Source organism: Candoia aspera, chromosome 2 (assembly GCF_035149785.1).
Source record: "Candoia aspera isolate rCanAsp1 chromosome 2, rCanAsp1.hap2, whole genome shotgun sequence".
NCBI classification, from domain to species: domain Eukaryota; kingdom Metazoa; phylum Chordata; class Lepidosauria; order Squamata; family Boidae; genus Candoia; species Candoia aspera.
This window is the reverse complement of record NC_086154.1, coordinates 39,850,692-39,876,740: the sequence shown is the minus strand read 5'-3', so window position 1 is coordinate 39,876,740 and position 26,049 is coordinate 39,850,692. Positions and strand designations below refer to the sequence as shown.

The following is a 26,049-nucleotide window of genomic DNA, read 5'->3' as shown; positions in this document are numbered from 1 at the left end:
CAGGCCCACTTCATCCCCTGCACGTCGGTCCCATCCTCACAACAGCTAGCCAAACTCTTCCTCATCCACGTGTACAGGCTACACGGATGTCCCGCACGTGTGGTGACCGACAGGGGCACACAGTTCACCTCCAAATTCTGGCGGGCCTTCCTGAAGCTGACGGGGACCCAACAGGCCCTATCTACGGCTTGGCACCCTCAGACGGACGGAGCCACTGAGGTTCTTAATGCCACCTTAGAGCAATTTATACGATCATATACTAACTACCACCAAGACGACTGGGCTGAACTGCTCCCGTTCGCCGAAGTCGCATACAACAACGCCGTCCACACGAGCACGGGGAAAACTCCGTTCGAAGTAGTCTCGGGGCGCGACTTCGTCCCCATACCGGAGCTACCTCAACCCCCGGAACCCCAGGTGGACGCTAGCGACTGGGCACGGAAGATCGCGGAAGCATGGCCAGTAATCACGGCGGCGCTGAAGGATGCACAGGCTGCCTACAAAGAGCAGGCCGACAAGCACCGGCGCCAACAGCCGACGTTCCAGGCGGGGGATATGGCCTATCTATCCACCAAGTTCCTAAAGTCAACCCAACCCTCGAAAAAACTGGGGCCTAAGTACATCGGGCCGTTCCGAGTCACGCAAATAGTGAACCCGGTAGCAATACGCTTGGACCTGCCACACAACCTCCGGAGACTCCACCCGGTGTTCCACACCAGCCTCCTGAAACCGGCAACCACCTCCCGATGGCACCCAAGCACGCCACAGCCCGCACCGGTGATGATCGACGGGCAACACCACTTCGAGATAAGGGACATTCTCGACTCCCGCAAGCAACGAGGAACTCTACACTATCTGGTCAGGTGGAAACACTTCCCCCACCCGGAATGGGTGGCGGCGCACAACGTTAACGCGCCTGACCTGTCCAGAGCATTTCACCGGGCATACCCTGACAAACCGCAACCAAGGTCAGCAAAACCAAACCCCCCCCCCGCAGGCCCCCCCCGCCTCCCGTGCCCCAAGGGAAAGGGCCCCCCCAAGCCCGCGACTTGGGTGGACCTTCCCCCCCCGGGACTCACTCCCCCCGCCCCGGGCCCACGGGGTGGTGACAAACGTTCGCCAGCACCCTCCCCCCGCCCCCCGGCCGCGGGGGAGTGGCAAGCAAGTCAACAGGGCAACCTGGGGGCAACGCCCAGGAGACACAACAAAGGCGACGCACTTTAAATAAGAAAAAGAAGGGCCCTACCTGGAGCTGAGAAGCACCCGACCAGCCACGCCTCTCTCCTCGCCGAACTGAGCCAAACAAACAGGGTGTGGCTGGAGCATGCGCACGCCAGGTCAGGACCCGAGCATGCGTACCATGGACACACCCTGGGAAGGCACGTGGTAGAGGGAGGAGCAAAGGGAGGGGCGACAACTACTCCGGCGGGAACTTTGAAAAAAAAAAAAATGTGGCGTTTTGACAGCTCCACGAGGAAAGCCCAGAAAACCGGGGGAGAACACTATTCGAAAAGGGGGCAGTATGTCATGAGTGCCGTTGAGCTAAAGTCATCAGCGCAATGGCACACATGACAATGACAAGGAAATAGGTGAAGGGGTACAAGATAAGTAGCCATCAACCCACAACGACTAACGGCTAACAAACAATAGCTAAACGGATCACGGAGCCACCCAAGCCATCAGCGGCAATACAACGGGGATCGCCCAGCTGAAAGCAATCAGCAGAGGAATGGGAAACCTGATGATGGGCGATCCCGGAAACCCTCACCCACCGGCAGGGCAACGTATTGGACAAAGGGGGGTGACGTGACCGTGAGCGAGGGGGCGCTGACCGGCGCGGGGTATTTAAACCCCGCACCGGCGCGCTCCTGTCACTCTCAGCTTTTTTCTACCAACGCTGTACCTGCCCTGCAAATAAACCAGAGCCTGATCCGCGAACCAGTGTCTGAGTGTTATTCAGAGGTAGGCAGCGCATGACAGTGAGCCAGTTTGGTTTAGTGGTTAAGGCTCCAGGCTAGAAACCAGGAGGCTGTGAGTTCTAGTCCCGCCTTAGGCATGAAAGCCGGCTGGGTGACCTTGGGCCAGTCCCTCTCTCTCAGCCCAACCCACCTCACAGGGTTGTTGTTGTGGGGAAAAGAGGAGGAGGAAGGAGTATTAGGTATGTTCACCGCCTTGAGTTATTTATAAAAATAATAAAGGCAGGATAGAAAATAACTAACTAACTAACTAACTAACTAACTAACTAATATCTTAAAGCATGACAAGTCTTATATTCCGAGAACCTCTAGAAGAGTATTCCAGACCCAGATAGCAACTACCAATACAGTACAAGCTCAGAAATGTGTACACTTCTTATTTATCACATTATGTTCAAGGATTTTCTCAGTCAATAGAATTATGAAAAACACAGCAGGCTAGTAATTCATCCTCTTGATGCTCCAGATCCAAGCTGTTTAAGCCACAATTAGTTTAGCTTCAACGTTTAGAGTGGCATTTAAAGTTATTGGAGGAATAGTCTTTACCAAGGTGAAAAGACTCACAATAGAGAAAAGGAAAAGCTACTTATTCTTTGTCCAGCAGGTCATGTACTCTAATCACAAATAGCAGAAAGGACTGTGGGAAGTGACAATTGCCACCTTCAATTTTCAAAAACCAAAAGTTTCATATGTATCCCAGGGTGCAACCTGCTTGGCCAAAATTAACAGTGAACACTCTTAGCTAAATTGGCTAGATCATTAAATCTGTTTAATGATTTACAGGTAGTCCTTGCCTACAGACTGCCTCATTTAGCAATGTTCGCAGTTACGAAGGTGATGAGAAAGTAACTTTACAACCAATTCTTGCATTTACAACTTTCGCAGGTCTGTAAAGCAAAAGAAAACTGAAGTAAGATCATAAGCACAGTTGTGGTTTCATTTAGCGACCACTTTGCTTAACGACCGAGTTGCCAGTCCCAATTATGTTTGCTAAACAAGGACTACCTGTATTTCTTTGTTTTTGTCACTTTATATACCAACCAGCTCCCAAGATTGTGAGCAGCTTACAATAATAAAGAACATAACAAAAGTCAACCTAACCAGCCAAAACCAAAAGCTCCGTTATCCCTTAACCAACCCTATAAAATATAGTAGCCTAGTCACTAGAAAATCTTGTATTAATAGGTCTAAAAGTCAAACTCCAAACTTCCATTTGAACAAAACAATATTCACAGCTGTGCAGAAGTTCAATAAGAAGAGTCCCAGATGTATCTAGTGGGGCAAGATGCTCCACTACAAGGGAGCCATCAGGTGCATATCCCCTTGAATTCTTGTAGGGATGGGACAATAAGCATCCCTCCCCTTCATACATGAATGGTTGGAAGAGATTTCATTTGGAAAAGGTAGTGTTTAAGGCATCCTGGGCCAAGCAGTGTAGAGCTTTATAGACTGAAAACAGCATTTTGAACTGGATTCCAAATTGTACTGATAACCAGCATAGCAACTGGAGAATGGATGAGAGATAACAAGCTGAAAGTAAATCCAGGTAAGACAGAAGTATTGCTGGTACATAGGAAATGGGGTTACACTTCAGCAAAAAATCTGGTTTGCAAATTGGGGATGTTGATTGATCCCCAGGTGTCACTGGATTAGCATGTAGCAGCTGTAGTGAGGACACCTAGACATAATTATGATTGGAGTGCCAGTGCTGACACTTCCAGAGCCAACCAGATTTGGTAATGGTTATCCACACCTCTTGATTACAGCAATGTACTCTGTATGGGCTTACCCTTGAAACGCTGCTGCTGGTGTAAAATAGGCTGTTAACCAGTACAAGGTACAGAAATCATATGATGCCTATACTGAAAGATTGTATTGGCTGCCAACTGCTTGCAAAGGCACAATTTAAGTTATAGGTACTGACCTTTAAAGACTTAAATGGCTTAGGCCCCAAATATTTAAATGACTGACCTTCCCATCGCAAACCAGTCTGACTGTTAAATTCAGCAGAAGAGACTTTCTTGGAAATGCCTTTGCCATCCAAGGTTCATCTTTCTGGGCTGCAAAGAGAAGGCCCACACTGCTCCCAGGCAATGGGATATGCACCCTCAGGAGTTATACTTACCCTCCCCCCCAGTGGTTACAAAATTGGTAAAAATGCACCTTCTCAACCGTGAGATGATTTTAGTATTAAATGTTATTGTTAATTTTAATCTTGTGTTTTTAACTTTTTGTATCCTGTTTTTGTTAATTTTTATTAAACAAAAATTGAGGGCTCCCTAGAGCAGAAAGGCAGGGTATAAAACAAATACAAATAAACATTGTGTTCTTCTTCCTACTTTTCTTTTACACCAGTGTAATTATATCAGCATAGACCTAGACATAAAAAAGGGAAATTGGGACCTTTAAATTTCCATAATCTTTTAAAACAGGACTGTCTGAGATATTGTATATTCTGTTTTCAATCTGTGTAGCATCAAATGAATCCTATGCAACATACTCATTTGTCAGAAAGAGTGAACAAAGGTTAGTAAAGCAAGGGGTTTTTTTTGGCTCAGAGGCCCGATGAAATAGGACCTTTGATTCATTCACTTCAACTTCTTTTAAATTGCACGATTACCTCAGGCAACTCTGAAGCCGTTAGGACCTTATTGTGTTGATATTATTTCAGGTGTCCAGATGGAATGAATTCTGTCCTGTTCATTTAAGGTTGAGCATTTATACCTTAACCTGTATTCTGATTTGCCAGCCCCTTTAGATAGAATTTTACAGAACCCTGGGAGGAAATGGACAACCACTCAAAAGAGGAAGGCATACTTTTAAAAAATGATTTTCAAAAGGTAACAAGTTCTGAACTTTTGTGAAAGATGGAATTCACTCAGCAGGCTTCTCAGGTTTTAGGCATGTGCCAACATGGCCCCCTGTGTCATGTCAAATATTAAAACATGGTTGCAATAAAAAGAGAACTTACTTCACTGTCATGGAAAGGCTTGGATCGGATTGTCAGGCTCCCCAGCTCAATTGATTTCTGAAATCTAGCTGGGATCTGCAGCCCCTGCAACTTGTCGTAGGCATGTCGAGCCAATTTATAGGCGCCCAGAGCTTTGCTCTGCTTTGCCAGGGCAAATAATGTATTGCTGTAATCAAATCAAGGAACAAAACATACATATGGCAAGCAGGAGAAAACCACATCATTGCTTTCAATCAGGCGAGTTATGCACTAAAGCATAACCAAAGCCTCAACTTGCAAGGCTGTTTACATAAACAAAATACAAAACAACTGCTTGAATACCAATGGCTTTTTGAATGAATGAACAAGAGAAAAGGAGTGATTCAGAGATTAACTCCCTAATTTAGGGCCAGGTTTAGTGATATCTGCATAGAGAAGACAATGATGACTTTTTTTAAGGAAGGAAAGAACTGTACTTCTCTGGGGACAAAAAGGCCTCTGTCCCCTGGCAGAAAATGTTACTTGCAAGAAGCAGCAAACAGGCAGTTCTGATTTTCAAATTCATGCTCCAATCTGCAGTATAAAACAAACATGCTATGTTCAATTGACAGGTGACCAGGCAACCATCAAGAGGATAAATGTACTGTCTAGATAAATTGTATCAAATAAATTCAGCTTCACAGGCTTAAATTTGAACACTTACTCTTAGCTTGCTTAATTGGATTCTAAACCTTTCACCCAGTATCAGGAAGGAAAATATTAGGGGCAAATTATCAGGCATCACTACTGCATTTCTCCTACTCTCCTCACAAAAGACCAAGTTATCTGCAACCTTCAATGCCCTCTTCACCAGACACATTGATACATATCACTTACACTTCAAAGTGTACTTAGCTTAAGCCTGATAAAGACTATTCTGGATTCAATTTTCTATTTTATTTATTATTATTTATTTATAGCCTACTTTCACTCCTAAGTCCTGCTATGCTACCCCATTATGACCAGGAGAAGAGGAGGGGGTTATTTCTGGGAGGGATGATCAAAGAATACCGAGAGTATACTTCAAGAGTATATCCTTCCAGAAGGGTCACCCAAAGTGTGAAGGTCATTCCAGTTACCCAGCTAAAGCAAACAGGCACTTATATCAGACAGCAGCAATATAGGGAGCAGGTGATCATTTTAGTGACAACAGGAGACAACAGTGCAGGAGAAGGCAACTGTAAACCACTAGCGCAATGGTTCCCAAACCTAGGTAAATTACCCAAAATTGGGTAAAAGTGGTTTTTCTTTCCCAATCACAACAGGGACATTTAAATTGACTTAAACTGTTTTACCTACATTGGGTAAAAAGGACTTTCTGATAAGCAGTTTTGGGTAATGAAAGAAAAAGTTTGGGAAGCACTGCAATAATGTATTTTACCAAGAAAACCACATGGGCAGACAAAAAGAAGTAACTGAAGATGCAATGCCAGATGATGGGCCCCTCAGGTCAGAAGGCATGCAATGTGTTACTGAGGAAGAGCTGAGAATCTTTCAGAGTACTAATGGTGTTTATGATGCAGTGAGATAACACCTACCAGATGTCCAGTTGCTGAAGTTACCATACAGAAAAAGAAAAATCAAACGACAAAGACAGAATTACAATGGGAATATGGAATGTAAGACATACGAACATGAGAAAGTGCAACACAGTGAAAGAGGAAATGAATTGACAACAGATTGACATCTCAGGCATCAGTGAATTGAAATGGCCCTGAAAGTGAACACTTTCAGTCAGAAGAACACACTATTCAGGTGCAAGTTCCAAGTCAAGCTAAAGTGCAAAAAAACAAAGCCAGCCAGTTTCCATGGTATCATCTTGAGCATATACCCACCATTTTCAAGGAGAACATCAGAAATTACTTTCAAGTCCTGAACCTCATTGATAGGGAACCAGAGGAGCTGTGGAATGAAATCAAATAAGTTGTTAAGAATGAATGCGAAGAGAATCTCAATGACTAAGAAACAGAAGAAAGCAAACTGGATGACAGAACAGATGGTGGAAATTGCTAAGAGAAGCTAAGCCAAAGCCAAGAAAGACAAAGGTCTCAGGAAGGATTAACAAAGAATTTCAGAGTGAAACAAGATGTAGTATTACAATGACATCTGTAAAGATATCAAAAATAGAAACAGACAGAACTCTGAACTCAGAAGGTGGTTCTAACCTCAAATTGGTATGTTAAGGATCTCAACTGATAACTGATCAAAGAAAGATGGAAGGAACAGACTGATATTCTATACAGCTGGGAAGTCAACATCCAAGATGCCTTAGAAGATACTCCTTATTTATAAGCACCTCTAGTACTACAAAATGAAACTAGATCAGCACTCTGGTCATTACCAAGTTGGAAGGATACAGGAATTTACAGAATATCTAAAGAAATATGGTAAGCAACAAAACAAGATGTCTGCTGGATAACTCAGAGAGCCAGAGATCAAAGAATTTTAAAAAATGGGACTATGATTAAATATAAAGAATACCAAAGTAACGACAACAGGTACAGCATCCAGTCTTAGAAATGAAGTGGTGTATAGTTTCTGCCTTTTAGGATTGACTATCAACAATAAAGGAATCAGCAATCTGCAGATTAGCGATTGGTAGGGTAGAAATGAAAGCCTTGGAAAAGATACTCAGATGGCCATGATGTGTCTATACCTACAAAGATCAGGACCATGCAGGCAATTATTTTATCTGTGATAATCTATGGAATAAAAGTTGGAGTTTGACTAAGTGGAATTGCAAGAGTTGATGCTTTTGAACTTCTCCAAACACCATTCTTGAGAATACCATGGATAGCCAAGAAAACAAATAAAATGGTAAGAGAGCAGAGTTCTTATTCAAGGGACAAATGACCAGGTTCAAATCGTCATCATTGGACACATACAAAAACTCAGCCCTCTTGAGAAGTCCATAATGCTGGGAAGATGGAGGAAAAAGAAGAGGATAGCTAGCAGTAAAGTGATGGAATTGATTACACCACCATTGGAACACCTGAAGAGCCAGGGTGAAGACTGATTATCCTGGAAAAGGTCTATCTATGTAGATACTGAGTTGACACTGGCTTGATGGCACATAATCAATCTACATTGTTGTCCAGAGGGCACTCAGATGTATCAGCCTATACAGGCTGAAGCCAAATGATCAGGTAGGTCATTCTGAAAAGAACTGTTATGTTGTTAAAATCAGGAGATGTAGTATCCTTAGATTCTTGGTCCAGCTAGATGAAGCATCTTCTATAATGAGTTCTCCTTGGATTTACTGAATTTCAGGCCTGCAGGCAAAAGCACGCCTCTTTATTTGGAGGCATAGAAGAAACCTTGGTTATATTAACTTTGTCTACATGGAGTTTGTTTATTCTGAATCAATGTATATGGCTGGTCTCTCATGGAAGCCAGGATTTTATGCTGTGTTGTGATTCATTTGTTTATCTCAATATAAGGATTCCTAGGAATTTTTCTCAACTGACGAATTTGAATATGTCTCCAATTTTGATAGGAAAGAAGATAAAGATGGATGGCCAGATTTTCTTTGATACGTTTAGCATAAGATAAATGTGATCAGGATGAATTTAACTCGTGTTGATTAAAACTTTAATAGGTCTTTCTATATTTCTTTATACTGTTTCAACACATGTATAGGATGTTAAATAATCTTCTCTGGCTGGGCCATCTTCATTCTATAGCAACCTGGGAAAAGTGGATTTAATTTTCTATACTTTCAGTTTTATCATGAGATACTTACTTTAGTTTTCATTATTGGTTGGAATAAGGAATTTCTGAATTAAGCTCCTCTTCGGGCTAAAATGGAACACTATTATGTGACCCCACTAAAATCCTGGCAAGTATTGGGCTCTTTCTTTGTGGATCAGTTTCAATACTTGCACTTAATCCTGCAAGATACTGTATATGTGAAAAGTATGGATCACAGACAAAATTTTAACCACTTACCTTTTAGCATGAAAGTTTACATTTTGGGTTAACTCCAGTTAAAACTTGGGGATAATTCAGAGGTTGGGGGGAATGGAAGGAGTGGAAGGAGTAAACTAGGTCTTTTATAACTTAGAATCATAGAATTGGAAGGGCTTATTTATGCCCCTGACTCCATTCTCCTGTCTACTGTGGGACTCCAAATTAAAACAACCCAGACAGATGTGTATTTAGACTCCCTTTTAACATGTCCCTTGAAGGGAAAGCAATTTCTTCTATGGATATTTTTGTTCACCTGTTAAACTGCTCTTAGATGAATTCTCTAACATTCAGCATTTTGTGTTCTACTTGATGGTTTTGAACTTTGGTGTTCAAGACGACTCCTGTAATGGTATGTGGGAACGACCTAGGGAGACAGGGGGAAGACCCACATCCAGGGGAATGGTCAGACAAGAGGTAGCTTAGCCTGCAAAAGGGATGTGGGTGTGGCAAACATCTCAGAAGGGACCCTCCCTAATTTTTTCAGCTGTAAAGGCGATGGGGGAGAAAAATACTTTCAGACTTGCAAGATTCTGTTACTGTAACCTACAATAAAGTAGAATTAGTTTGCAAGGCTGACAACTTCTGAGACTACCATGGACAGCTAAGAAAGCAAACAAATGGATCACTGAATGAAATAGCCCAAAGTTCTCACACAAATGACCAGCCTCAAACTGTCATATTTTGGACACATTGTAAGCCACCCAGAACTATGGCGTAATGAGATGGGCAGTTACATAAATCTTTCGAATAAATAAATAAAAAGAAAACCCAGCTCTTTGAAGAAGTCTATAATGCTGGGAAAGGTGGAAGGAAAGAGAAAGGGACCATCAGCAGCAAGGTGGGTGGACTCAGTTACAGAGGTGATGGGTACACTGTAGGAAGACTTGATCGACATGGCTAAGAACTGAAACTGACTTAATGTCACATAATTAATTCTGTGTCCTGCACTCTGGAAGAGGATAGGTTTTAACCATCTTCTACGTGACATCTTTTCTGTATTTGAAGAGTGCTATCATATCCCCGCTCAGTCATCTTTTCTCAGTGTAAAACATATCCAGATCACTCAATCTCCCTTCATTAGACATACTCTTTGGTCTTATAATCATCCTCATTGCTCTTCTCTGAATCTATTCCACTTCTTATGAATCCTTCTAAAAGAACTCAGAGCTTTATGTAATATTCGAAGTGTGGTCTGATCCTAGCAGGATAAAGTGGAACAAGTATTTCCAGTAATTTGGAAAGTATAATTCTGTTAATACATACTAAAATGCATTTGTCCTTTTTGCAACAACTTCAATTTATCTGGCCTTTAAATTCCAAGTAAAGAGGTATTCCCAACTATGTTTCTATCAATCTCAAGATTCATCCCATCTTTAAAAGTTTCGGGTGGAACATACATTTTTAGTTAGAGAAGATGGAACCAAAATAGGAATTGAATAGTTCTGCCTTATCTTTGATACCTGTTTGCATGTTGCCATCTTCACTGAACAGTGGATATAGTGATTCTTTTCTTTTTACTTGGACATGTCTAAAGACAACTTTTTAAATTCCTAGCATCCATCAGTAACCTCAGCTCATTCCTGATACCAGCTCTTCAGTTCCAGGATACCTGCCTGTAACTTTCTTTGAAACCTGACTGTATGTGACAGTATTTTCCTCTATGTGTCCTTTTTGATTTTCAGTTCCACAGCAAGGTTTTTTTCTACATTGGCTTTTACTGTCATCCATTTTTCTCCTCATCAGAACAGCTTGCAACCGTGCTTATGGTGTCTGCTTCTTTAGGAACATCCCCAACTTTATCTCCTTTTCCTATTACGTTCTCCTGCCATGAGATCCTACAGTATTTATCACTGCTATTTATAAATGCTGTTTTAACAGCACTTTTCCTCTGACAAAAAGGTTTTCCCTCAAAATGTTGTGCAACCTAGTCTGAAGTAAAGTATACATACACCATATCCTTTCTTTTCCATCAGCAAGGCAAGTCAGGAATTTCCTAGAAGGATCATGCCTGAAAGCGTTTGTCTCCCAAAAACTATAAGGGCAATTAAAAACTCCTGCCACAATAATGTCATGTCTCAAAGATTCACTTTGCTTTTGGAAGACTTCATCCATATCTGCTGCTTGGTTGGGTGGGTGGGTGGGTGATATTAGACATTAGCAACAGTATTACTTTTTTGTATTGTTTTGTTTTGCTTTTCTCCAGTAATTTTAGCTCAGGTACTCTCTACAGCATTGCCAAGTACATTTACTTGGATTTCTAAACAAGAATAGATATTTTTAACATATGGGGCAATTCCTCTTGCCTTTCTATTCTTTCAGTTCATTCATTCTTCAGTTGCTATATTCCACTCTTGCAGCCATCCCACCAGGTCTCTGTTACACCTATTAAATCATATTTTGTCTTTTGTATTAAGAGCTGAACCTCGATTATTTCCCATACTCACAGCATTAATCTATAGACAATGAAAGCCATGAACTTTATGGGCAAATGTTTTTTCTTTTCCTTTTAGTGGTTTAAGAGGCCCCATTTCAGCAACACTCCTACTTTTAACAGTGCACAATTCTTTTCCTGAAGTCCCTACTTTAGCATTTTTGTTTCTTTCACAGACAGGGTTTCATTTAAAACCCTCTTAATCAAACTGGCTATGCTTTGTCCCAATACACCCTTTCCTGTCCTTGTGCCAGCAATCCATCATCTGGATAACTTAGACCATGATCTAAAATAACCAAATCACTCCTGTTGGCCTCATCTGCACAGCCAGTTATTAATTTACAATATTCTTCTTTTCCTTTCCAGTCATTTTCTATAGACAATAAGGATGGATAAGAATACTCTTAAGCCCCAGGGTTTTGAGCTTCCTATTAAATTTGTCATATTCCATGGTGATAAAAGTTGGAGTTGTTCCTCACAGTATCATTTGTCCCAACAGTGGGAAGAAGAAACTGTTGGTGGACTTGATAAAGTGTGGAAATTGTTCTGTCAGGTCTTTGATCCTTGACCCTGGCTGACAGCACACTTCATGAGTTGATACTGACCATGTAGGTCCATTTGGCGTACAGTTATTTCAGTACACTGTAGGATTGATTCACAAACTATCATGATTCTTTTTGTCTTCTTAGAAGGCATACAGTAGTTGCATCTTCTCTGTCTTCGAAGGATCCACAACAGTAACTCCTGTTCTGTGATGTCTCTTCTTTTTTCTCTGAATGCTCAAAACCGGCTTCATCTACAAGGGCCTACAAATTGTTTGAAAGTTCCAGAGGTACAGGGTGTCTTCTGTATCTCTTGCTTTTGGTTATTATTTCACCCTTGGTGATTATTCTATCATCCTGCAAGAAGGCTGCTTCCACTAGCAGGTTGTAGAGCTCTTTTTTTTTTGAATGGATACACCTTTGCCTTTGTCATCAGCTAAAGTGCAACTACTCACTGCTCCAATTCTTAGACTTTTTCTACAAGCTTGCATTTGTTTCAAATGCAAGTTAATTTCGAACAGGAAGTCAAACATGCCACAAACTTTGCAGGTCAGAATTGCAGAGTCTTATCTAATTGGCTTCATTTTTGCTTCTTAGGTGTGAGAATCAAGCCTGCCTGACTCAGAAATCGAAACTCTTTCGGAGTCAGAGGAGGAAATAGAAACTTACCAGGCTGAAACCGGGAAATCAGCAGCACGGAAGAACCTAATGCGCTGATTGGCCAAGATTCGGTGGAGGATTTGAATCCTCCAATCAGCGTGCGCCAACAATGGGCAGAAAAGCATGCAAAGGAGAAGGCAGCCCGATTGGCTGCAGAAGGGTCCAGGCATTTGAAGGATTGGCATAAAAGGCAGACACGCGAGGAGCAAGCTGCCAGAGACAACTGATCCTACAAACCTGCAGCATCTGCAGAAGAGTCCCTACCAGCATCGGAGTCAGTGTCTGTCACCAAAGAGGAATCAGTGCAATTACTCTCCATTGAAGAGGACTTAAATCCTGCTTCTGCTGCCATCGAGGATCTTCTTATCACCGAGCCCAGCAACCTCAGCCTTGCTTCCAGTATTGGCCCTCTGCGGTTATCTTGTGTGCATTTCAGACACACTTCTCACCCTGTTTTAGGATTCCAGCCGAGCCCAGCATCTCCAGTCCCACCTTGTCGTGCCTCCAGTCCGCAGTTCCTATCCCAGAGAATCCAGCCTAGTCCAGGGCTTCCAGCCAAGTCAAACTTTGCTCTGAGTTCCCAGTCTTGCTCCAAGTTCTTTGTCCAGAGAATACAGCTGAGTCCAGGGCTTCCAGCCGATTCCAGGGCTTCCAGCCGAGTCCAGCCTTGCTCCGAGTTCTCAGCCTTGCTCCGAGTTCCTAGTTCAGAGTATCCAGTCTAGTTCAGGGCTTCCAGCTGAGTCCAGCCTTGTTCCGAGTCCTCAGTCTTGCTTTGAGCCTCCAGTTTCCAGTATCCAGTCCAGCCAGAGTCATCGAGTCCATTCCAGTCTGGTCCTTAGTCTTCAGAAGAGTCCAGGGGGCTCCGGTAAGCCCCATCCGGTGTTCCAGAGTCAGCTTAGTTCGAGTAAGGTTCCAGTTTGAGATATGTTGACTTCAGTAGCATCCTGCACTCCAGTATCTTCCTGGAGCCTCCCAGTCTCCGTTGAAGAGTCCTGTTCCACTGCCTTGTTGTCACTTCCTCCTGCAATCTTGCCGGTCGCCTTGCCACTGCCCAGTTGGTCTTGACTGAACCCAGTTCTTCCTAGATTCAAAGGACTTATTTATTGTAAATAGTTATTTAATAAAAGTATTTTTGATATTTAATCTACCTGGTTGCCTTAGTCTGAACAGGACATTAGGCACTCGCCCGTTGAAAGGTTTTTATTTCTTCTTGTTCCTTTCTCAAAGGGAACCTTAGCCAAAGTACAATTTCTGTGTTAGGAACTGAATCTGAAACTCCTGTTAGGTCTCTCTATGCACTCCATCAGTGAGCTGGATGCTATTATTTGGACCAATTTAGTAGCTATTTTTAAAACCTTTACTTAATTAAAAAAAGAGTTTGGTTCATCTAAGAGTGCTTCTTGGCATTTTATTCTATGTCAGTACTGAGTGTCCTAATCCTCTAGCCATGGTTGCCTTTGAAGCTCCAGAATTGTTAGAACCTTTGAAGACTGGTTCCTGTGCCATTATATATGCAAGAGAAGAGGTTTTCCCTGACCTGTGGATTGCTGCAGGGCCATCTTATATTGTTTGCTCATAAGAAGAGAAGAAGCTGTTAGAACCACAGTAATAAAACTGAGGTGCAAATGTTTGAAATCTTTGAAGATTAGTCTCAAGAAGTTAGTTAGAAATCTTTGAAGATTAGAAATTAGAAATCTCTGAAGATTAGTCTCAAGATTAGCTGGTACTGGAGAGGAACGTGCCTGGTGAATGAAATACATAAATAAACCTCTCTCTTTTCTTCCCTATCCAGATACCTGTTCCCTTTGCCTCAACTTTATCCAGTTGTGTTCTCGTCGTTTCCTTTCTTTCCCAGTAAAGTTAATGTTTCCTCTTACCCCCTTTCCATCCTATTTTCTTTCTTTCTTTCTTTTCATTCTGTTTCTGCTGAAAGGAGGGAGAAGAATGTGTACAAGTACACTGTATCTGTGGGAGAGAATAGATTGGATATGTGGAGGAATTAATCTTGTAAATGAGGTACTGCGTTTTACAAGCAATTACTTCTAATTAACAATTATTATTTCAATTTTAAAAAGTTTCTCTGGCCCTGCTCTTTTTTTGCGGGGGGGGGGGGAGTATGGCTTCTGTCCAGTATATACACACATATACTGTATATAGATGCACATATAGATACCCACAATAAACTGCTGGCCCTCCAGAAGGGCCTGAAAACATGGCGTTTCCATCTGGCTTGGGGATCCAGTAATGTGGGTATGGAGCCTGCAAAGTGGCTTATTGCTAGGGAAATTGAGCGTACTCTCCCGCACTCAATGTTTTTTTTCTACTTATTTCTGTATGGTTTTTATTGTTTTTAATTATTATTTTTGTTGTTATGTTTTTTGGTTATTTTCTTGTGTTCTTTTGTGATTTTAACTTTGTTATGATGCTTAGAGTCATGTATGTGAGATGGGCGGCTATGTTAATTTAGCAAATAAATAAAATTAAACCGATCAATCAATTACATGTACACATTTTTTGGGCAGTGGGGAAGGTAAATCTCTAGAACTAGATTTAGAAGGTGTTAGTAAGCATGAGTTGCCCAATAATGGGGTTTGCATAGGATTTTTGTTGTGCATGTGTGTGTGTACATGTGTTTTGTCTGTCTATTCTTCCTGGAGTGGTGGGGGTGGGGGAAGATGGTTTAGATTCAGGATCATGTTCCTTTTGGTTAAATACTGGAATTTACTTTTATAAGAAAGTTTATGGAACTGGGATTAATTATTTCAGAGAATTTTGGAATAATGAGCTTGAATGCTCTATGTTTGTGAGCCAATGGAAGATTGCTTTAAATAATGTGAGATTAATTTATCTTAAAATGAGGTTAGTACAGTAGCAAAGTCTATATCATGTACTGGGTACCTCAGAAAGTGATTAATAAGGACTGGAAGCAATCATCTTGTTGCTTGAAATGTAATTTAGAAATTGGAAGATTCACTCTCACAATCTGGATCTGCCACATATTGTCACATTTGGGCTTGAAATTCACAGAAATGTTAACGTGACTTTAAATCAATTATTGCGGGTTAAGAGTGGGTATGTTCCACTTCGCTATATCTCTAGTATATGGAATCAATCAACATAACAAGAAGTGTCGATTTTTCAAGCAATGGGTGTGTCCAAAAATTATTATTACACAATATCGGAAGGACAAATCTACACCTGATTTGGAGCAATCAATTCTTGTAAACATATGATCAGTCAACACAAGATTTATCTTACAAAAAGGCAAGGAAGAGGATGTTCAAACAATCTGTTCAAAGTATTTGAAGTTGTTTTGCACAGGATGTAAACCCTTCCTTTCCTTTCCTTATTTAGAGGGAGGAGGTAAATTTGGATGTTATATTATTTTATTAACTCTGTTTATATATGTAATTTTCTTTCTTTTTTAAAAAAATAAGTGTAATGCTTTTTTTAAAGGAGATGCAGCATGGCAAGACAAACCTTCATATTTTTCCCAATGTTGGAGTCCAGAGAAGTAGCCATACTAATCTACTGCAGCAAAGGCAACTGAGAGCCTCATGACACATCGAAGATATTTATGGTGGCATAAACTTTCCTGGGCTAAAGCCCACTTTATCAGGTGATCTGATGACGTTACTTCTGACCAACTAAAGGGCATATTTTCTAAGCTGCAAGTTTCTATGATTTATAAGTGTCTCAAAATTATTTAGGAACTGCTTTATGATATCAAACATAAAACATAAAGTATTAAAAGATTTGTAGGCTGTGAACTATAGAAAATGAATAATCACACAATATAAGAACCCTATATTCTTGCAGGATGTCAACGTACAATTCACCACTGAGCCTTCTATTTTGCTCACCAAATAAGTCTTGGATTTGACATTTGCCTTTGCCTTTACCTTTCAAAGGATACACTTTAGAAATTCCCAGAGGAGTTTCCTTGGTAAGGCTATGAAGTAAAAACCTAGACACATTGAAGAGTGTTTCAGGTAAATAGTGATTGAAGGGTTCTTCCTACAGTGGGAAAATAGAAGTTTATACAAATAATAAATGTGCATAATAAAGCATTCCCAGATTTCTATCTTACTACATGCTGAGGTGCAGCAATATCATGGTAAGAGTCTTAACAAATGATCATAAAACAGACAAAATAAGTTAGTTGTAGGACAATCCCACCAAAGTCTCCCCATGACAGCAGGCTTTTAAAAGCAAATATGACATCAGTTAACTAACTCATGAATGGTTTGAGGGGCAAACAGAGAACTGCAAATATGTAAATATCTTACAGTGCATTTGTGGATGAAGTGATAGGCATGATAAAGTTCTGCCAAGTGCTGGAAGTGGTGAAACTTCTTTAACATTTCAGTCTTCTGCTCCTCATTGTCTGAGGGAGGGAAAGGCAATATCAGCATAAAACCCCTGAACAGCTGCCAACCCAGCAATGAGAGACTTACACTGAAAGAACCTTGCATTAACGCTACTGATCAAGTGTGCCTCCAACCACAGCTTTTGTAGTTAACTTTATATGAAATTTTGTATTTTAAAACAGGGAAATCAGAATGCAAATGGCTCTGGAACATCATTTGAACATAGCCAGGTATTATGTCTAAGGATGGAATACATTTGCTTTCCAGTTCTAGAAATTCCAGCTGCAGAAGTTACAAGCAAAGAGAACAGCATCCAATTCAACATTTGGATTTAACAAGCACTTTGGAATTATCTGCTATCCTGTAGCACACTGGTACACATGTTTACTTGGAAGCTAATCCTGCTGAGTTCAGAGGGGCTTACTGCCAGTTAAGTGAATAGAAGAAAAGCCGTAATCTTAGCTCAATGTACTAGAGACTACTGATCTGTATCTTATGTATACTTGCAAAACTAAAGGAATGTTTGTGTAGTGTCACATAATAAAAGACATCCCCTCTGCTTTAATCTATGTATCTTGCAGTGGTTAAAAACAACATACCTGGACCTTATTTTATGCTGAAGTTCAGCCACAGGTTAGTTAAGAGATATGGGGCAAATTATTCTGTCCTGGCTGGAGCCCAATTTTGTGATATAGAACCTATAGAAACTATTACTGCCTCTTTCGGAAAATTGTTATTATGAATAAGGAAAGAACTATGTCTAGAATGAACTTGTGTCACATTTGGAAGGACAGAAGGTGTGGGAACACAGCCTGAACTTGAGTAGAAAGTGAGGTCTGTACTGATCAGGTGTTTTCAACATAAATGAAAAAAAATAAGATTATAATACATATAATTTAAGTACTGGATCATGAAAGAGCCTCTCCCCCCCACACACACCCCAAAGGTCCTCAGTAGTGCAATTCACAAAGAATGTTCATTGAAGACCTCAAGAGTGTGTTGAATATTCCATTTTCATGCATGAGCAGACAAAAAGTAAACTTTTTGCATTTCCTTACCTTGAGCTATATCTAAACACTGCATGGACAACATCCAGTAATAATATCCTGCGTCATTGAATCGGCTTTCTACCACAGCATTGTGAGTTAATTGTTCCAACACTTTTACAGCTTCAGTCTGTCTGCCAGCTTTATGAAATGCTGCAAAGGGGAGTCAAAATAAAAAAAAACTGTGATTAAAGTAATGAGCTTGATTAAAATTAAGAAAAGGCACCAACGTTAAATCAACCCCGCACAAAAAAAAACACCAAAAAGGGATTATACCCTTGTGTTTTTCTACATTCTGTGGGGAAGTTTAATATAGGGCTAGATATATTTTTAAAATAGGAGAACAAAATGAAGCGGAACATAGGCTGATACAATTTTGCCAAGACAACTCACTCTACATAACAAACACTCTCTTCCAACAGCCTAAGAGACGGCTTTATACATGGACTTCGCCAGATGGACAACACCAAAATCAGATTGACTACATCCTTTGCAGCCAAAGGTGGCGGACATCTATACAGTCGGTAAAAACAACACCTGGAGCTGACTGTAGTTCAGATCATGAACTTCTTCTTGCACAATTTAGGATCAGACTAAAGAGATTAAGGAAGACCCACAGATCAGCTAGATATGAGCTCACTAATAGTCCTAAGGAATACGCAGTGGAGGTGAAGAATAGATTTAAGGGACTGGATGTAGTAGATAGGGTCCCGGAAGAACTATGGACAGAAGTTCGCAACATTGTTCAGGAGGCGGCAACAAAATACATCCCAAAGAAAGAGAAAACCAAGAAGGCAAAATGGCTGCCTGCTGAGACACTAGAAGTAGCCCAAGAAAGAAGGAAAGCAAAAGGCAACAGTGATAGGGGGAGATATGCCCAATTAAATGCAAAATTCCAGAGGTTAGCCAGAGGAGATAAGGAATTATTTTTGAACAAGCAATGCGCGGAAGTGGAAGAAGACAATAGAATAGGATAGACAAGAGACCTCTTCCAGAAAATTAGAAACCTCAGAGGCAAATTCCAGGCAAAAATGGGTATGATCAAAAACAAAGATGGCAAGGACCTAACAGAAGAAGAAGAGATCAAGAAACGGCGTCAAGAATATACGGAAGACCTGTATAGGAAAGATAACAATATCGGGGATAGCTTTGACGGTGTGGTCAGTGAGCTAGAGCCAGACATCCTGAAGAGTGAGGTTGAATGGGCCTTAAGAAGCATTGCTAATAACAAGGCAGCAGGAGATGATGGCATCCCAGCTGAACTGTTCAAAATCTTGCAAGATGATGCTGTCAAGGTAATGCATGCTATATACCAGCAAATTTGGAAAACACAAGAATGGCCATCAGACTAGAAAAAATCAACTTATATCCCCTTACCAAAAAAGGGAAACACTAAAGAATGTTCAAACTATCGAACAGTGGCACTCATTTCACATGCTAGTAAGGTAATGCTCAAGATCCTGCAAGGTAGACTTCAGCAATTCATGGAGCGAGAATTGCCAAATGTACAAGCTGGGTTTAGAAAAGGCAGAGGAACTAGGGACCAAATTGCCAATATCCGCTGGATAATGGAAAAAGTCAGGGAGTTTCAGAAAAACATCTATTTCTGTTTTATTGACTATTCTAAAGCCTTTGACTGTGTGGACCATAACAAATTGTGGCAAGTTCTTAGCGGTATGGGGATACCAAGTCATCTTGTATGCCTCCTGACGAATCTGTGTAATGACCAAGTGGCAACGGTAAGAGCAGTCCATGGAACAACAGACTGGTTTAAGATTGGGGAAGGAGTACGGCAGGGCTGTATACTCTCACCCTACCTATTCAACTTGTATGCAGAACACATCATGCGACATGCTGGGCTGGATGAATTCAAGGCTGGGGTTAAGATTGCTGGAAGAAACATTAACGATCTCAGATACGCAGATGATACCACTTTGATGGCTGAAAGCGAAGAGGAACTGAGGAGCCTCATGACAAAGGTGAAAGAAGAAAGTGCAAAAGCTGGCTTGCAGTTAAACCTCAAAAAAACCAAGATTATGGCAACCAGCTTGATTGATAACTGGCAAATAGAGGGAGAAAATGTAGAGGCAGTGACGGACTTTGTATTTCTAGGCACAAAGATTACTGCAGATGCTGACTGCAGCCAGGAATTCAGAAGACGTTTAATTCTTGGGAGGAAAGCAATGAGAAATCTCAATAAAATAGTTAACAGCAGAGACATCACACTGACAACAAAGGTCTGCATAGTTAAAGCAATGGTATTCCCCATAGTAACATATGACTGCGAGAGCTGGACCATAAGGAAGGCTGAGCAAAGGAAGATAGACATTTTTCAACTGTGGTGTTGAAGGAAAATTCTGAGAGTGCCTTGGACTGCAAGAAGATCATACCAGTCCATACTCCAGGAAATGAAGCCAAACTGCTCACTTGAGGGAATGATATTAAAGGCAAAACCGAAGTACTTTGGCCACGTAATGAGAAGACAGGATACCCTGGAGAAGATGCTGATGCTAGGGAGAGTGGAAGGCAAAAGGAAGCAGGGCCAACCAAGGACAAGATGGATGGATGACTTTCTAGAGGTGATAGATTGACCTTGGGGGGAGCTGGGGGTGGCAACAACTGACAGGAAGCTCTGGCGTGGGCTGGTCCATGAAGTCACGAAGAGTCGGAAGCGACTGAACGAATAAACAACTATATTTTTAAAAACATGTCTTGTAGGTTTTACAGTACCCCAAGCTTCCTAAATGCACCCTGAGGGCATAATGTATCAAGCAAGCTGGCTGCACAGTTTCTAGCCATGTGCAAGCTGCTCTTCCATGCTCCCAACAAGGATCACTGAAACAAATGAAGGATGAATATAAGTATGAATTGTTTGTATTTGCTATTACGGTAATAGTGAAAGCCAGGAAAACAATAATTGGATATTTCAAGCTAAGTGGCTAATAAAATCAGTATTAATGTCTTCTCACAAAGCAATATTATAGGTAATCTGTGAAAACTAAAGTCACTTTGATGTGAAAAATGTGTGTAAACACACTTAAGTTTATCCTATACTGCGTTCATAACTAAAAGTGAAATGACTAATCTATTTGGGTGTCCCTAGCAATTAGAGAATGGCAGACTATGTTTCACAGGCCAGCTTTCCTGCAAGAAATATGAAAAATGGGTCTGATCCTTTCTCCAAAGTAAACCCAGGAATTTAGGGCACACAGCATTCCACAGCAGCAATGCCTTATCTTATTTTCCCTTAAACTTTATGCCTTGCATCCATATTCAAATTTGCTACAAAAATACACTTTACAATTTAAACTCTGTCACAGTATCCCATACAAATGGAGATAGCTTTATGAGCTGTAGGATTGTTTTCATGGCTCTCAGGATGACAGTGCTTCAAATTAGCAGCAAAGTGCTAAACATCAGCAGCATCCTTTTTTACCCAACATTATCAGAAAAGTAAAGAAATAAAATGCATTAACCCTTTGACGTAAGCTTAGAGTACCTTAAACCAAACCAAACCAAACCAAACAAAAATCTCTATCTTTAAAAGAGAAAAAAACCAAGTGATTTTCAAAATCCTAGCTTAGATCTCTCAACTTCTTCCAGACACGTATGGCATGCTTATAACACATATATACAATGTATGCTGCACAGAAAATTGCTGCACTATAAAATGCATAAAATAGGATTCCGGAATGTAGCTCAGAAGTGTTTTACTGATATGGAAGCTATTCCCAAGTACAGTAGTCTCTTGATAAGCTAGAATATGAATATTCATACTTATGATACCCTTCAATCACAGAAAGTATGAGCAGACAGTAAGACTTCAGTCCATTTAATAAGAAGTTTTGCTATGTGAATGCACAGAAACACTAAAAGTACTTTTCAAAATGTAAATATAGTATTGTAATAAATTCTTTTATACAAATTGTTCTTAACTAAGTAATTTAATAAAATAAGATAAAATAAAAACTTCTCAATGAATTTTAATATGTCAATCAGATCCATTTAGATAATTCCTATCCTTTTATCAAATGTTAAATCAGCCATTATTGGCACATAGAGATAAACCACATTTATATACCATTCAAAAGAGACAATAAAAAACCTAGGAAAGAAACAAAGAGTAGAATACCTCTTTTTGTTGAGAGGGTACCTGAGGGACCATCTCATCCCCATTGCATCAACCCGTCCCACCCGATCATGCAGAGGGGGCATGTTACAGACCCCATCTGTAAGAGAATTCCATCTGGCAGGGTCCAGGAAGCTGGCCTTCTCTGCAGTGGCACCCACCCTCTGGAACACTCTTCCTCCAGAGATAAGACAGATTCCATCTCTTGCAGCCTTCCAAAAACAATTGAAGACTTGGTTCTGCCACCTCGCTTGGGGCGGGAAGGGAAGTAATCACGCCTGGAGATGGTTAGCGCCTTAAATGGCCCCTTTAGATACACGTGAATGATATTCCAACTGCTACTGTCATCTGGATTTTATATTGTATTTATGCTTATGTCATATTTGTATTTATATTTATTAGAGTATTTTAATGTTTTTCTCTTTGTTGTAAACTGCCCAGAGACCCCCTTTGGGAGGAGATGGGTGGTGGCTAAATTTAATAAATAAATACATCCCCACCAGCAGCCAACACTCAAATAAGCTGGGATAAACCCCAGACAAACAATCAGGTAGAAAACATAACCCTAAGCAAGGTAGCACCAAGGAGGAAACCACACCCCAACCAAAACTGGCAGGGAAGGCTACTATATATAAACAAGCAGCATACCCCACACTCACTCGCATTATGTTACCTAAACATCTAGAAGCAAACAGCCAGCCTCAGGGAGCACCAAGAACTCCACCATTCAACCCTGAGCTATTCAAATAGATTTCATATCTCCCAAATAAACACTGTGCTTGCTTTTATTTCAGGGAAGTACCTAGTAAAGTTTGAGGTCCATTAAGTAAGGTAAAGGTTTCCCTTGACGTAAAGTCCAGTCGTGTCCGACTCTAGGGGGCGGTGCTCATCTCCGTTTCTAAGCCATTAGAGCCGGTGTTGTCCGTAGACACTTCCGGGTCATGTGGCCAGCATGACGACACGGAACGCCGTTACCCTCCCGCCGAAGTGGTACCTATTGATCTACTCACATTTGCATGTTTTCGAACTGCTAGGTGAGCAGGAGCTGGGACTAGCAACGGGAGCTCACCCTGCCACGCGGTTTCGAATCGCCGACCTTCCGATTGATAGCTCAGCGGTTTAACCCGCAGTGCCACCGCGTCCCAATTTGAGGTCCATTATTACCAACTTAAATAACAGTCGTATTAACAGCAGTAGCAGTAGCAATGTAGTCCTACCTTTCTGAGCCTCTTCAAATCTATCATTTTCTGCCAGCCACTGAGCATAAGGAACATAGACATCATCTTTAAATTCAAGGTGCTTTTCACACAATGCAAAAGCCTGAAATACAGAATAAGTTCATGCTTAGCAGAATACATTCATCCTAAAAAAAATAACTGAATATTAATGTTTTCAAATTCAGACTTCAGGATTTTTTGATAGAAGACAATAAGATATTTAAATTAGTTTGCTGTGCATCTTAGTGACAGCCAGTAATAGTGCCTTATTAATCAAGCCCTAAGATGCCATCCTTGGCATCTAACACACTCATGTCACAACTCAGTAGGTTACCTACATCATTCACGATTAAAGGAATTCTCAGGTGGCAAATTTCCAGTGGAACTGGTTGATTTATTCTTAAAATGTCATTATTGCAAAATAGATCTTAATTGTGCTATTGCATATGTTGACAGAATTTATTCCTTGACTGATTCTTACCTAATCCAATGGATATCATCTCCATGTAAGGATGAGGAGGGGTTATTAGCAGGCTTAGAGATACCCTATGTATTTAGAAATACAAAACAAAGTTTCCCTCCAAAAATCCCCAAGGAAGGGAATCCAAACAACCAATGAAGACTGTGACCAGTTTGCCCTGCTTAACATCTTTGTACTGCCTGTGACAGGTGGTCTATTTCCTATCTCCCTCTGTCACATTCCTGCCAACATCTCTTTGCAAATACACAAGTCTCTTTGGCAGGAAGGTAGCCATTTCCTTGTTCACTGAAAGCTACGTATGTAAACTCTGACAACTGCCATCATTTTTTTTTTCTGTTTACATGTACTGTTTGCCCATTGGCCAGTAGAGAGATAGCTGTCTTGCAGCGTCATCCTGCTTGAACAGGATCCTTTGAATTTGTTCTCGTACGTTCTTGGTTGTACTTGCTTGTCCTGAAGTCTCTGGTTAGCTCACTAGCCCAAATAAGATGCTGCTGAATCATGAACTCAAAGAAGGTTTATTGGTTTTTTAAAAAAATTATGTTTTTGTGCCTTCAAGTCAGTGTTGACTCCTAGCAACTGCCTGGACAAGTCCCTGCAGTTTTCTTGCCAAGATTTCAGAAGTGGTTTGCTACTGCCTGCTTCCTGGGGCTGAGAGGAAGTGACTGGCCCAAGATCACCCAACTGGCTTAGCACTTAAAGGACTAGAACTCACAGTTTCCTGGTTTCTAGCCTGGTGCTTCTAACCACTACACCAAACTGGCTCTCTCATTGGATTAGAATAGTTTATTTCAGTGTAAAAAATTAGTAGACCTGATTTCTGGTACAGGATTTTATTAATTTTTATGACTGTCTACCTTGCAGCCTCTCTTCTGTCTACCGGTATAGTAATGTTTTTTTTTGGTATGCACTATAAGTGCAGTACAAGACCTCTTTCTTATCATTTCTTCAATAAATCTTTACTTACAATTAGGTTACTATATTAATGTTGATTTCTTCACACCTCTAAAAGATTATCTCTCCCAATGCTTAAATTGCTGGGAAACGTTTACTGTGTTTAGTTAATTCTACCTAAAGAAGATGAATGGAAGCAGACTAGATGGCCTTTCACTCCCAGGATGTTTAGCATCTTGTAGTCTTGGAAACATCTTCCTTTCATGGTTAAAGGGAGGGGATGTTGGCTGCTCTACTTTAGTATTTAAATGCTGTCTTATTGGCTTAGTTTGCAAAAAAGGATTCTGACAATGGATGACCCTCACCCCAATCTTTATGTTAAAAACTGAATAGTGCAATAAATATTGTGGGAACAGAATAGAAAACCAGAAGGATGAGAATGGAATGGGGTATTCTGTATGGGAGCATGCAGATCGGCTAAAATCCTGAACATGGGCCCTCTGCAGTGAAACATTTGTTTGCAAATTTAAGCACATTAAAATGCATGCACTTAAATAGAAAGGGGGATTTTGTTTACACAATGTAAGGAATTAAGACTAAATAGGCACCAATACCCAGAAATGATAAATGATTCCCTTATAGTGAGTTGTATTTACCTCATCCCACTGCTGAGTTTCCACATAGAGTTGTATCAAGGCCTTCAGATCACCAATCTTCATATAGGTTTCTGCAGCATACCCATGGTTCAATAACTTTTTAAAATAATAGGCACACTTCGTCAAAGGTTCACGTTCTGCTTTATCCAGCTTTCGAGCAATATCAATCAATCTTAATTTTTAAAAAAGAAGAAGAAATCTAGCCCCATAATTGTCTGTAAGTCTTCCTAATTCTTACTATACAGAGAAGGGGGTGGGGAGGCTGCTGCTGCCAGAGATGCAAGCAAACAGCTGAACCGTTCTGTTTACATTTATACTCCAACAGTTCTTTGCCAAACCACAAACCTGGAACTGCTGGAGGACAAAAGCCCTTAACTAAATAAATTCACATTCTAATGTTTGTAGCAGCGACTCCTTATATAGATTCCATAGTCTGCAGGCTCAGTGAAGACTCTGAGCCTTTTTAAAGGACTCCATGGAATCTTATTAAGATCTTAAGAGCTACATCTTGCAATCAAAGTATGCCACATTTTCAGAAATGTGTTCTGAAGCCTCTGAAATCAACATTAAGCAAATGCGCATTTTATCCGTTGAACAACTGATACTCTCTAACTACGCCTGACCTTGAATAGCATAATTTGTTTCTAAGAGTGCAACTGTTATATGATGCTTCTGAATGGTTCTATTTG

The 26,049-nt window shown here is 40.8% G+C and overlaps 1 protein-coding gene across 6 annotated transcripts in view; it reads right to left on the bottom strand.

Annotated features, from left to right (window-relative positions):
- IFT122 (intraflagellar transport 122) overlaps positions 1-26,049 on the bottom strand; it is an 82,059-nt gene that overhangs the window by 10,559 nt on the left and 45,451 nt on the right. For 5 of the 6 annotated variants that reach the window (XR_010067079.1, XR_010067080.1, XM_063291640.1 and 2 more), the window contains 6 exons: positions 25,361-25,532; positions 23,330-23,432; positions 17,996-18,136; positions 16,857-16,954; positions 16,484-16,584; positions 4,948-5,113 (listed from right to left, as the gene is read on the bottom strand). Coding sequence is in view for 4 of the 6 variants with exons in the window: in XM_063291640.1 (XP_063147710.1) it covers positions 4,948-5,113; positions 16,484-16,584; positions 16,857-16,954; positions 17,996-18,136; positions 23,330-23,432; positions 25,361-25,532 (781 nt within the window). In the remaining 2 variants the exon portion in view is untranslated. Of the gene's footprint in view, positions 1-4,947; positions 5,114-16,430; positions 16,585-16,856; positions 16,955-17,995; positions 18,137-23,329; positions 23,433-25,360; positions 25,533-26,049 lie in introns of all 6 variants that reach the window. The other variant, XM_063291639.1, reaches the window with a different exon arrangement.